Genomic DNA, 13,883 nt, shown 5'->3' with positions numbered 1-13,883 from the left:
AGTGAATTAGTCAAGTGTGCCTTTCCTGCATATTGGAGTGCACTTCATCATTTCTCTTAAATAGAGTAACTGTCTGAGTTCAAGGCAGCATCTATCATTTCTCCTTGCACATGGCTGTGCCACATAATGATAATGTAGTAATTTAGCATGGCCTTCAGACTTTTGGATGCCTTGCTGGTGTTATTCCTTCACAGCGTAAAAGGCCAGACTGTGAGATCAGAAAAGCACACAAATGTCCACGGTCTTATAAAATCAAAACTTTCATTTAAGTAGGAATTTTTCCATAAATCGTTTCTCTAGCCACAAAGAATGGAGGCCTTTGAACTATGGTGCTGGGGAAGACTCCTGCGAGTCCCCTGGACTGCAAGGCGATCAAACCGGTCAGTCCTAGAGGAGATCAACCCTGACTGCTCTTTAGAAGGCCAGATCCTGAAGTGGAAACTCAAATACTTTGGCCACCTAATGAGAAGGAAGGACTCACTGGAGAAGAGCCTGATGCTGGGAAAGATGGAGGGCAAGAGAAGAAGGGGATGACAGAGAATGAGGTGGCTGGATGGAGTCCCTGAAGCAGCAGGCGTGAGCTTCAATGGACTCCAGAAGATGGTAGAGGACAGGAAGACCTGGAGGAACGTTGTCCATGGGGTCGCGATGGGTCGGACACGACTTTGCAACTAACAACAACAAGCCACAATATACTACAGCTGGCGGGCGGGAGTCAGCACTGCTTCTGACCAGTATTATAAACCTTTGGGCTGTGTTGCATTGATATTATGTTTTGTTATTTTTAAATCATGCTGGTTCCATGTTGTTTTTTTTGTTTTTGTTTATTTTGCTTTATCTGTTTTGGCCCTGAATGGTCATCAGCACAAGTTGGTCCTCTGTTGGTTTTTCATTCGGAAGGTCTGAGGGGCAGTAAGAGAGACTTTATAAACTATGGGTCCTTGGTGCTCTCTGAGCATTGTTGTTTTCTTGCAGACATTTCATTACCCAACTGGGTAACATCATCAGTGCTAGAAGGGAGTGGGTTTTGCTCTCTGTTTATATAAAAGGAATCAAGGAACTACCAAGAACACTTTCACCAATACTCATAAGGCAAGCAGAGCATAAGACAAGCAGAGTATTTAAACAGAGCGCAAATCCCACTGCCTTCAATTACTGAAGCTGTTACCTAGTGGGGTGATGAAGCGTCTACAAGAAAACAAACAAGCTCAGAGAGCATCAAGGACGCCACATTTGTAGATCAAACCTGATCTACAAATATTCTCGGCTGAAGACTATATTTTCAGTAGCGATATTTCATTTGTGAAATGTTCTCTTCACCAACCTGATTGGGGCAGACTCTATCCAGTCTCAAAAAGTCCTTCAGCTTCCTGAGGTTTTGGGGTTATTTTTTTTTAGCATCCCCTGGACATCATTTCACAGCTAGTCCTCTTTTAGTAACCACAGTTGGGACCGATAGCCCCGTTGTTGAATAAAGAATGTTGAGTGAACCTAAAAAGAATGATGTTCTTGGTATTTATTCTTATTCAGCATCAGCCTGAGAGAGTTGAAAACAATACTTCCCTCCATCAACTTCAAAGTGAACAGCGTGAAGTACTTGAAAGATAAGTTTGCGGTGAGTATTGGTTTAGGCTACATGTCCTGCAGCTTACCTATTACCGTGCATTTTACGTAGTTCCAAAATAATCAGTCTTCTGGGTTTCATTGGGGAACAGGTCTTTTTCCCCATCTTGGATGTTGTTAATGGCAGAGGGTAGGAACTCTCATCTCCCTTTGCTGTTCCATGGGCACGGGGAAGGTGTGTAAATGTAGCTTTTCAGTGTGCACACCACAGTCGCCCAGAAAATGGTTCCTTCTTCCTATGAAACCTATGTGGCATCTCTGAGAAAGAAGTAATGTCTCTGTGTGTTTTCTTCCTGGCTAGTGCTCTTGTTAGAACAGCAGGAACCTGGATGTTCATGGTCAAATTACGGTCAAAGACCAGAGACCGGAACAAATAAAAACACTCCCTAAATACCCAGTTAACAATTCTAGAATAAATAATAAATAACACATAGACTCTATATTAAAATCACAATTTGGCATCCAGTCTGTCAGTTACACATGGCCTAACTATACTATAATATCAGTCCATAAGCTGTGGGGCTCGTAGCCATTCACATTTAGGCGAGCAAATTAATAGAAGCCATATTCTCCAGCTGTGCACAAATGCAAAATCTTCATCAGAATAACAGAGTCAGAAGGGATCTAGGAGGTCTTCTATTCCAGGGGTCCCCAATCCCCGGTCCGTGGATCAGTACCAGGCCACGGCATGCCAGCAACCGGTCCACACAAACAAGCAAAGCCCCATCCGTGGGATGCAGGCAGCACACAAACCCACACACTCTGGTCCGCGGAAAAACCTCTCTCCACGGAACCGGTCCCTGGTGCCCAAAAGGTTGGGGACCTCTGTTCTAGTCCAATCCCCTGCATAAGCAGGAGACCGTATTTCATTTCAGACCAGTGTCCAATCTGTTCTTAACAATCTCCAGTGATGGAGCACCCACAACTTCTGAAGGCAAGGACTTCATCTCTGAAGCCTTAGTGCAGAACTGTCTTTTTGCTAGATTATAGGATGCTTACCTGTTTTTTCTCTAGCCTGGGACAGGATAAACGGCTTTGGGGTAGGTGTAGTTGTGACAAAATCTAAATTGCTGCCCCATTACTTATGGCTGGCTTATTTATATTTTTTACTCAGGAAATAAAAGCTGCTAAAGAAGAACTTAGCTTTGAGCAATTTCATCTTTTCTACAAGAAGATTATGTTTGACCAACAGAAATCGGTAAATGTTCTGCTCTTATCTGACTTCCTCTTAAAGTGTAGAGTGTGTTCTGTGTTGTAACCTGAAATGTAGTAATTAGTTAGTACATACAGTAGGTTTTCAGTCTTATATTTAATTCATGATACCAAAGTTCCTTGCTTTTAATTGAGTAGATTCAGAACTATAAGAGTCTATTATGCATACATACGTGCAGATAGATAGATAGATAGATAGATAACAGATACAAATATATAGATAGAAATAAACCAAAGCTTTTGATGATTTTCACTTGTTTGAACAACTGTTTTTCTCCAGGCAATAACTGTTCTATGCAGAAGAAAATTATTTGTTCTTTATTCGTCATTTTTCTCTTCCCAGGTTCTGGATGAATTCAAAAAGGATTCTACTATGTTTCTCTTAGGGTGAGATATTGTGTGAAGCAATTTTATTCACAACCGCATTTAAAGTGCTTTGATCAGAATCTTCCCTGCAATATCATTTTGTCGCTTATTCTTTCCGTCACAGTAGATTAATGAGATACATTTGACTGTATTTGTGTACTATTTTAAACAAGGGATGCTGGCTTAGTAAACCACACTATGAGCAAGTGTCATCCTGCGTCCTGCATCCTGTTCATATTGATATAACCTATATGAACCCCGGATTATGGTTTATTGAAGCCAAACAAGCCATGATCTAAGTCAGAGTTCGTTGCTTCTCATTTATTTGAGCAGAAAAATCCCACCTAATTCTGAGACGCAAAATTTACACAAAGCTTTTAATCTTTGGTCTAATTATCCATTTGCTGTACATAAGGGATGGAAAGAAAATCATGCATTTCTGTTCCGTTTCTTTGTATAGTCATCTGATAAATCTGGATTAAGATTTAGGATTCTCTGGAAATGTAACGACAGTCAGGTGACTTACAGGTACTCCTCGACTTAATGACCACAATTGGGATCACTGCAAATGTCATAAATAGGTGCAGTCCTTGACTTACAACAGTTCATTTAGTGACTGAAGTTATAACGACACTGAAAAAAGTCACTTATAACCATTTTTCACACTTATGGCAGTTGCAGCATCCCCATGGTCACGTGATTTATATTTGGACGCTTGGCAACTGACTCGTATTTATGACGGTGACAGTGTCGAGGGGTCACATGATCCCCTTTTGCGACCTTTTATTTCCAAGGTGTTGCACAGCTCTACTTTTATAGTGTTATTTAAAATTCAGGAAATGAAACATTCACGTCCTCAGATGCAATAATTCTTTTCTCTCTCTCTTCCTTTCCTGTCCTTTCTCATCTTTTCAGCCGATGTTGCTGTACGATTTTTCTCTTTTGACCTACTACCCCGCAATTTGGGAGGGAAAAAATAATTAAGGAAAATGGTTCCAGAAGAAGATAATTGCTTTTAAATGATGATAATTCAATCCTTTTTTTCCAAGACCTTTGAACCGGTAGACAGTTTAGATCTTAGCCTACCTGCAGTTGTTTTTGATTAAAGACAATGCTTCCCTTGTTTACCAAGTCTTAGTCTCAGCTTTGTCAGACTACATGCTGGATATTGTGCATTTTTTCCTCCAGTCTGGCGTTTTCCAAATTGCTTTTAACTTTTTTTGTTGCAGAAACACAGATCGGCCAGATGCCTCAGCAGTACATTTACACGATTTTCAGAGGTTTCTCCTACATGAGCAGCAGGTGAGAAGATCCTAATGCTCTTGTTTTTCAACGTACATGTATGTATGACATCATGGTTAAATATGGTAGGATCCATTGGTTGGGTCCATGGCAGAGCAAAAGAGTCATGGTTAGAAGACTTCCTTATTCCAGAGACTGGTGCCGAATAATACAATTTTATGTCTGAAGGAATCAGCTTAGGTCTTCCTGCTTCTGGTATAATACCTTTGCCAACCAGTACACTGCTTTTAGGCTGAGCCAGAATGCTATCATAGCTGGGGTGGGGGCAAGGTTTCGAACCTAGATTTTCCAATTCCTGATCCAGTATCTTTACCAGTTACCACAGCATCCTGGATCTTGGGCAGAGAGGGAAGGATTCACCCAAAGTCTACCACGGACCTTCTCTTGATTGAATGGGAATTGGGCCTACTCACTCCTAGTCCCAACATCTTAACCATTACACCACCCTTGGCTGTGATACTGTGGCATCACTGTTTCCTTTCAAAGGTGATAATATTGGAGATGAACAGACATGTTGGATGATACTCTTTGTAATTTCAGGAATCTTGGGCACAGGATCTTAATAAAGTAAGAGAACGGATGTCCAAATTTATAGATGACACTATGAGGGAAACAGACGAACCTTTCCTCTATGTTGATGAGGTAAATGGGGCTATTTGTTTGCAATATTTCTCCTGTAAAGAATATTATGGGGCTTCAGAGTCCAACCAAGGTCTGCATTTCCAAGTGTCTCATTTTATACTGACTCTAAACAGCATTTAATTATATGTTGATGAGGTAAATAACATCTATTCATATTTTTCCATCTGTGTGTGTGTGTGTTACTTTATTGTAGTTTCTTACCTACCTTTTTTCGAAAGAAAACACCATTTGGGATGAGAAGTATGCTTCAGTGGACCCACAAGACATGAATAATCCTTTGTCGCATTACTGGATTTCTTCTTCCCATAATACGTAAGTATTATGGTCTTTTATCTGACTGTGTTTTATGATTGTATTTTATGATTATGATCATGATTTATCTCTTGTTGCTTGTATGTACACTGAGGGCTTATGCACCGGAGACAAATTCCTTGTGTGTCCAATCGTACTTGGCCAATAAAGAATTTCAACTGTTCTATCTATTCACCCTTGATAATAATGGAAAGCTGCATTTCATTTTTCCATGCTGTTCTTTCCGGCTTAGTTACCTCACTGGAGATCAGCTTCGTAGTGAATCTTCCCCAGAAGCCTACATCAGATGTCTCCGAATGGGGTGTCGATGTATTGAGTGTGAGTAATCTCTTTCTGCCTTTTCACCCCATCCATAAAAATTCAACAATAAAGGAGAATATTTGTAGTTCAGGGTTGACATGAGGGGGTCCTTGATGCTCTCTGAGCTTGCTTGCTTCCTTGCAGACGTTTCATTACCCAAAACGGTCTAGCACTGATGTTGTTACCTAGTTTGGGTAATGAAATGTCTGAAAGAAAACAAGAAAGCTCAGAGAGCATCAAGGACTCCTCATAAAAATATATATATCTTCTTAAATTATGGTAATAATGTAATGTCTGAGGGGTCCTTGGTGCTCTCTGAGCTTGGTTGTTTTCTTGCAAATATTTCATTACCCAAGCTAGGTTAACATCATTAGGGCTGATGATGTTACCTAGTTTGGTAATGAAAGGTCTGCAAGAAAACAAGCAAGATCAAAGAGCACCAAGGACCCCTCATTTCAACCTTGATCTACAAATATTCTCTCTTTATTGGAATCTAAAATCTTCTAATATTTTTAGAGGATCGTTATAATCAAATCTCTGTTTATTAAACTAATTCTACTTTTGATGCCGAAATGCGTCTGCAGTTTACTGAGGAAAGATAAAACTACAGGATACTAGAGTTACAAGTTAAAATAAACTATTGCCCTCAATTATTATGAATTTCCTGTTGAATTACTCCAGACTTCATTGTTCACAGCAGCCACTGGAGTGAATGTTTATGCATTGCTTCTTCATCTGGCGTATCAAGGAACTAACCCTGGGATTTCTTGCTTTGATTTGTAAAACAAGTCGTACCGAAATGGTGACTCAAAAAAAAAAAAAAAAAAAAAAGCAGAACGTCAGGCACAGAAACTTGTCGCTCAAATCTGTGCAGCTCTCTTTTTGTTCTTCAGATAAGAAATCCTTTTTTTAATAAAGAGATTGGGCTGACAAGAAGAAGCAGAAAAGAAGTGATACGACTTTCCTTTCCGGGATCTTTAGCTTCTGCTTTTTTTGATGTGTCAAGAATTGTATTATTGCCTTTCAAAATGAATAGCTGATAAGTATTTACAGACGAAGGATGTCCCAGGATAATGTTGCAGGATCCAATCTGGATTCATCAAGGGGACCAGAGGCTTAGTCTTCCAAGCTTTAGGGGTCATGCTGGAGACTTCTCTCTAACAAAGTGTGTGCTTTGGGCTGTTCTATGTGTGGTATTTATATGTTGCCTCATGCATGTGGTTTTTTTAGATGTTGATCGGGGTGTTAATGGCTGGCTATTTAGTCGTTGGCTGTTGTTTCCTTGCCTCCTAAATATACATATTTAATTTGTCACTCACACTTCTCATTTACTTATTGGGCAATTAAATATTTAACTTCGGAGTTCTTGGTGCTCTCTGAGCTTGGTGGTTTTCTTGCAGATGTTTTATTACCTAACTAGGTGGCATCATCAGTGCTGTTGATGTTACCTAGTTGGGTAATGAAACATCTGCAAAAAAACCCTACCAAACTCAGAGAGTACCAAAGGTCTTACAGTACAACTCTGAGCTACAAATATGCTCTTATTTAACTTTATATTTCCTTTGTTGCAATTACTTTTTTTCCTTTTTGTTGTCTGTATTAGTGGATTGCTGGGATGGTCCTGAGGGGAAGCCCATTATCTATCACGGATGGACACGAACGACCAAAATTAAATTTGATGATGTCGTGCAGGCAATCAAGGACTATGCATTTGTAGCATCTGAGTAAGTGCTGATTATTTTTAATTACCCCAAAGAATAATGCTTTTCAGAGTTTTCTGCTCCAAAAGTGTTTTGAATTCCACTATTCCCCTCTTTGTTCTTAAACTTTCCAAGCATGTTTGCCATTTAAAACATTGTCTTACAGACTAGAAGAGACTTCACAAAATTCCTACTTGCAGGATCCAGGGTGACCTCCTGACTAGAGTAGAGTAGAGTAGAGTAGAGTAGAGTAGAGTAGAGTAGAGTAGAGTAGAGTAGAGTAGAGTAGAGTAGAGTAGAGTAGAGTAGAGTTGAGTTGAGTTGAGTTGAGTTGAGTTGGAAGGGACCTTGGAGGTCTTCTAGTCAACGCCCTGCTCAGTTTCTTGGATGGGAAGCAAAATGTTTTAAAAATTTTTTTTCAGAAAGTCCAGTTGCCTGTTGGAAAAAGCATGTCTGGGACAATCATGACTTGGATGATGGGGAATCTCCATAGACACTGGACTAAACTCTAGTCTACCCCAGTCACGATGGATCCAAGGGGGTTCTTATCACCCTCTTCATGAGTATTTCTCTCTTTTGCTGAAGGTACCCAGTGATCTTGTCAATCGAGGAGCATTGTAGTGTGGAGCAGCAGCGTCACATAGCAAAGGTGTTCAGGGAAGTGTTCGGAGACCAGCTTCTAGCAAAGCCCGTTGAAGCCAGTGCTGATCAGCTCCCGTCCCCAACTCAGTTGAAAGGGAAAGTCATCATCAAGGTAAGTTGGAGTTGGCAGTTTAAAAAAAAAATGTAATAAAATGCACGGATGCAATTTGTCTCCCTTTGCCTTGCTCTCTTGAAGGGAACTGAGACTTTCCTCCTGGATGGTAGAAAGTATGAGATTTAGGAAATGCACCAAGATGGTGGTGTGTGGGTTTTTTTTTTATTTCTCTTCCCCAGCTTTGGATTTGGTACGGTGCTGTCTTTCTACAACTCATCCATCTGTCCGTCCATTCTTTTAAACGTTCACTTAATGAAAAAGGAAAAAGAGAAAAAGAATAAAACAGTAATAGAAGAAAGGCAGTGCCACAGTAAGAAAGATTTTGTGTGAAAGGGCTTTTTATACATTTATGAAGCTCTACAAAACAGTTTCAGCAAAGGATAACTGTTTCATTATAACTATCCATCCATCTGTCTGTAAGTACAGGTGATCCTTGACTTACAACTGGTAGCTTAGTGACCATTTGACGTTACAGTGGACCCCAGTTGCTACACACACACACACACACACACACACACACAATTGCATTTGGGGCACTCAGCTCATCTTTTTGTCCATTTGCAGCATCCCACCATCACCTGATCATGTTTTTTGACAATTTTTGCTGGTTCTTTCTATCTATCTATCTATCTATCTATCTATCTATCTATCTATCTATCTATCTATCTATCTATCTATCTATCTATCACTAAGAATTCTAAAAATAAAAAGGTGATTCCTGGGTAAGCTCATATTTAGCAACCACAAATTGTAAGACCACCAAGAAATTCTTTAAAAACTATAAAAAGTTTTAATAAAATTTAAAACACCAAGCTTTCGCCGGCGAAAGCTTGGTGTTTAAAATTTTATTAAAACTTTTTATAGTTTTTAAAGAATTTCCTGGTGGTCTTACAATTTGTGGTTGCTAAATACACACACACACACACACACACACACACACACACACACAGAGGCAGGGCTGAAATCTGTTATCTTTTTTTCCCAGCAAATGCATTATTTTTTTTACATGATATTAATCTAATAATAGCACATGGTTGCCATTAAACAGAAGCAGTACGCCTTAAATTTGCTACAGTTAAAAGCCAGCTTTCATCCAGATCAGAATTGGCCATTCATTAGAATAATGTCATTTCTAACCAACGCCTACCGTAAAACAATTCATCTATGCTTAATAATTCCGAGCAATGAAGCAGGTGTACATCTTGGCAGGCTTATCTTTCTCCTGAACAAATCCTGGAAATGCAGAAAATTTCACTGGGAGTAGCAAAGGAAACTGACTTTTGCATTTGTATGTTTCAAAGTCAAGTTGTTGAGCATTCCGCACTATTATAATATTAAGCTTGAGCGCCAGAGATCCTTAATAATGGAAACTGGAATTTTCCAAAGCAAGTAAGCCATATACAATCAGGTGGTGGACAGAGACTTCAATTTTCAGTAAATTTATGTAAATTATGCTACAAATTGGGTCAGCAAATAATGTCTTTCTTGGTCAACAGTGAAGGACCAGCGTAGATGATCAGAAGTTAGTCATTATCATGGGAAAGTGAAGAGAGGAAGCAGTTGGTCTTGGAGCAGAAGATGTTCCTACTCTTTCAACAGGGCATTGTCTTCTTTAAGGATGTTGTTTAGAGCAGAAGCTCAAGGGAAAAGTCCTGGAGAACTCATCCAAGGTGTTCGTTTCTCATAATTGCTTTCTTCATTTACACCAGCATAAAAAATTGGGACCCAAAGGTGACGTAGATGTGAACACAGAAGATAAGAAAGAGGAAAAGAAACAACAAGGGGAACTATACATGTGGGACACCATTGACCAGGTAACCAAGGATTCTACTTCTCCCTTTGTAGCTGACATTCATCATGGAGAAATGAGGAGGGAGAGAGACGTTTTGAGGAGTTTGTTGCTATCTTTTTCTGATTTGAGGGCAAAGTTGTCTTTCAACCATTTTTGGCCTTGTAGAAATGGACTCGTCATTACTGTGCTGTAGCCAATGGAAAGCTCTCCTTCAGTGACGATATAGAACAGAATGCTGAGGAAGAACCCCCAAAGGTATGTAAACTGCTCACGTTATGTCTTTTACTTACTTATTTATTTTTTTATTAAATTCACGTGCCACCTAACACACAGCGACTCCGGAAGATTTAAATCAAAACTAAGTCAAAAGTTATATCACAAAAGTTAAAATTCAATCTGAAATTTAAGTAAAAATATTAAAATTGCATCATAAATTACATCCATTAAATGACATCAAAGCGAGCCAGTAGCTACCCCACGGCTAAGGTGGGTGACATTTCAACCAGCACTGAAAATGATTGGTAAACTTATTACAATCCTGTCAAATCTGGCCAAGCTGCTTGTGAGTACAGGTAAGAAAGGCTGAGCGCCAAAGAATTGAGGCCTTTGAACTATGGTGCTGGAGAAGACTCCTCTGAGTCGCCTGGACTGCAAGGCGATCAAACCGGTCAGTCCTAGAGGAGATCAACCCTGACTGCTCTTTAGAAGGCCAGATCCTGAAGTGGAAACTCAAGTACTTTGGCCACCAAATGAGAAAAAGGGACTCAGTGGAGAAGAGCCTGATGCTGGGAAAGATGGAGGGCAAGAGAAGAAGGGGACGACAGAGAATGAGGTGGCTGGATGGAGTCCCTGAAGCAGGAGGCGTGAGCTTCAGTGGACTCCAGAAGATGGCAGAGGACAGGAAGGTCTGGAGGAACGTTGTCCATGGGGTCGCGATGGGTCGGACACGACTTCGCAACTAACAACAAAGTCAAGGACAAGTTGTATGTGATCCATTGCAATGATCAATTGAAGAAATATTCCTTCTTAATATTTTAGGAAGCGAAAAGCACGGAGCTACACTACGGCGAGAAATGGTTCCACGGGAAGATGGCGGAAGGCAGGACCACAGCCGAAAAGCTCCTGCAGGAATATTGCGCTGAAATGGGTGGCAAAGACGGGACCTTTTTGGTCAGGGAGAGCGAGGCCTACCCAAACGATTACACCCTCTCGTTCTGGTGAGAGCTAATTTGGAACGCGCTTTTCCTGTTTTGGTACACGAATCAAGTTTTGTCACATTGGGGAGGAAGGTGCATTTGAGGAAAGAAAATGTGCTAAAATTACTGTTGGTTACATGAGTCAATTTAGGGAGGCTGAATCGGGCTCAATGTAATTCACGAAGGGTCCCCCCCACTGCCCAAATTCTGCTCTTTCTGTTGACCTGCTATGAAATGTAATACTTAATTGGAAGTGGAAAAACAAACTTCCTGATTTAGCTGAGTCGATTGTTTAGGAGCTAAGCAAGCCATTTCCTGAATTTGTTCTTATGTTTTGGCTGTCTTAGAAGCAAGACTAAGGGGGTAAAGCACTCTGGAGCAGCGCTTTTCAAACTTTGCCAAACTTAAGAAGTCTGGACTTCAATTCAACCAGCTAGCCTACTTTTTTGCCGAAAATTGCCATTTTCTTGTTTTTGGCCCAAAGCAGCCCATAGTGAACCATGGCTTGTTTAACAATCTCCACAAAAAAAATCAGGTTGTGGCTCACCATCATGAGTTACAACCATGGTGGGCCGGTTCCATTACAGTCGTAAGCCAAGGATTATCTATATATCATTAAAATCCTCAATGGGAATATTTGCGTCTCAGGGTTGAACGGTGGGGTCCTTGGTGCTTTCTGAGCTTGGTGGTTTTCTTGCAAACGTTTCATTACCCAACTAGGTAACATCATCAGTGCTAGTAAGGAGTGGGGTTTGCAGGGAGGAGGAGGAGGAGGAGGAGGAGGAGGAGGAGGAGGTGGTGAAAGGACTGTGAGGTCCTTGGTGCTCTCTGAGCTTGGTGGTTTTCTTGCAAACATTTCATTACCAAACTAGGTAACATCATCAGTGTTAGAAAACAGTGGGTTTTGCTCTCTGTTTATTTCAGTCAAGGAACTACTGACTCACACATATAATCAAAGCAATAAACAGTCTAATCAAGGAACTACCAAGAAGAAAACAGCACCCTCACCAAAACTGAGAAGACAAGCCACTAGTATATAAACAGAGAACAAACCACATTTCCTTCTAACCAAGCTCAGAGAGCACCAAGGACTCCTCCTCCTCCTCCTCCTCCTCCTCCTCCACTCCACAAATCCTACTCCCTTCTAGCACTGATGATGTTACCTACATTGGTAATGAAATATCTGCAAGAAAACAACCAAACTCAGAGAGCACCAAGGACCCCACTGTCCCCCCCTCCTCCCACTGTCCCCCCCTGGTGCCTAGGGAGCACCAAGGACCCCTCCATCTTATTCCTACTCTGCATAATTGAGCAGACCCAGTTTCCTTCAATCTTCCTTTCTCTTTTTCCAAATGCAAACAGCTGCAGTTCACAAATTGAAAGAAGAACGAGACTTCTTCTTTTTTAAAAAAAAAACTTTATTTTTTCCTCATTTGTCCTAGGAGATCAGGTAGAGTCCAGCACTGCCACATCCGCTCTTCTTCCGATGGAGACAGCATAAAATATTACCTGACCAATAACCTCACCTTCGACAGCATTTCTGACCTAATCCAGCATTACAAAGAAGCCCATTTACGCTGCGCTGAGTTTGAGCTGCGCTTGACTGACGCCGTCCCGAATCCCAAACCTCACGAATCTAAGGAGTACGTAGAGCCAAGAAAGAAAAAAAAATTCCAGGGTGGGGTGAAATGCTATTTTTAGTACTGAAGCTTGCTGTTCGTCTTTTGCTGCGGTGGCAAGAGGGAGAATTTGATGGAAAACAACAAGGAGAGTCAGCTAAACTGACAGACGGTGCTGAATTATGCCTTGAATATGCAACTTTAACCTCAGGAGTCTGGAAAGAGCTGCAAAATTTCTGGGGACAGTCTAAGCTCTTAAGATATTTAATCATTTGGCCAAGAGAAAACAGGGAGATGTTAATTGAGGAGGATTCTCTTGCTTGACTTTCTCTTCTTTTAAAACCACAGGCTTTTGCCATTTATGGATTTTGTCTCCGTGGCAGTTTATCCAGCTTAGTTTTTGTTATTATTTTTTTTCTTGGGTTGGCTTTTCTCTCTGAGGAAAAAATTTGAGAAATAGCGCTTGGTAGAGCCTCTTGGCATAGGCACATGAGCTGGAAGCCACAGCCTTGCCCGTCTGTCTGTCTCTCTTATGTGTGTGTGGTGTCTGAGGGAGAGCTATAACATTACAACACACCCGTGTCCTCTTGTTCAAAGGAAGACGTGGGTAATTGTCTGGCTCTGAGGTACCCACTTCATCCTTTATATCAGTCCAAGGAGTGGAATGGTTTAGATCAGGGGTAGTCAATCTTGGCTCTTTTATGACTCGTGGACCTCAATTCCCAGAATTCCTGAGCCAGCTTGGCTGGCTCAGGAATTCTGGGAGTTGAAGTCCACGAGTCGTAAAAGAGCCAAGGTTGACTACCCCTGGTTTAGATGGAGAAATATTGTCTTAAGGCAGAGGATGACAGAATAATACAGAACAACAGAGTTGGAAGGGACCTTGGAGGTCTTCTAGTCCAACCCCCTGCTCAAGCAGGAGACTCTATACCATTATGGACAAATGGCCATCCAATCTCTTCTTAAAACCTTCAGTGAAGGAGCATCCACAACTTCTGGAAGCAAGCCGTTCCACTGATTAATTGTTCAAGCTGTCAAGAAATTTCTCCTTAGTTCTGGTTG

General features: G+C 40.9%; 1 protein-coding gene across 1 annotated transcript in view; it reads left to right on the top strand.

Moving 5' to 3' along the window:
• Positions 1 to 13,883, top strand: part of PLCG2 (phospholipase C gamma 2) — a 54,188-nt gene that overhangs the window by 20,222 nt on the left and 20,083 nt on the right. The window contains exons 7-17 of the mRNA XM_015821712.2: positions 3,179 to 3,222; positions 4,431 to 4,503; positions 5,044 to 5,145; positions 5,339 to 5,457; positions 5,690 to 5,775; positions 7,361 to 7,481; positions 8,043 to 8,211; positions 9,924 to 10,028; positions 10,172 to 10,261; positions 11,045 to 11,223; positions 12,645 to 12,845. Of these exons, the coding sequence (XP_015677198.1) occupies positions 3,179 to 3,222; positions 4,431 to 4,503; positions 5,044 to 5,145; positions 5,339 to 5,457; positions 5,690 to 5,775; positions 7,361 to 7,481; positions 8,043 to 8,211; positions 9,924 to 10,028; positions 10,172 to 10,261; positions 11,045 to 11,223; positions 12,645 to 12,845 (1,289 nt within the window). The remainder of the gene's footprint in view (positions 1 to 3,178; positions 3,223 to 4,430; positions 4,504 to 5,043; positions 5,146 to 5,338; positions 5,458 to 5,689; positions 5,776 to 7,360; positions 7,482 to 8,042; positions 8,212 to 9,923; positions 10,029 to 10,171; positions 10,262 to 11,044; positions 11,224 to 12,644; positions 12,846 to 13,883) is intronic.

Source organism: Protobothrops mucrosquamatus, unplaced genomic scaffold (assembly GCF_001527695.2).
Source record: "Protobothrops mucrosquamatus isolate PMUCROS unplaced genomic scaffold, P.Mucros_1.0 scaffold1386, whole genome shotgun sequence".
Lineage (NCBI taxonomy): Eukaryota > Metazoa > Chordata > Lepidosauria > Squamata > Viperidae > Protobothrops > Protobothrops mucrosquamatus.
Note: the sequence above shows the minus strand (reverse complement) of the source record. Positions and strands in the feature narration are given on the sequence as shown.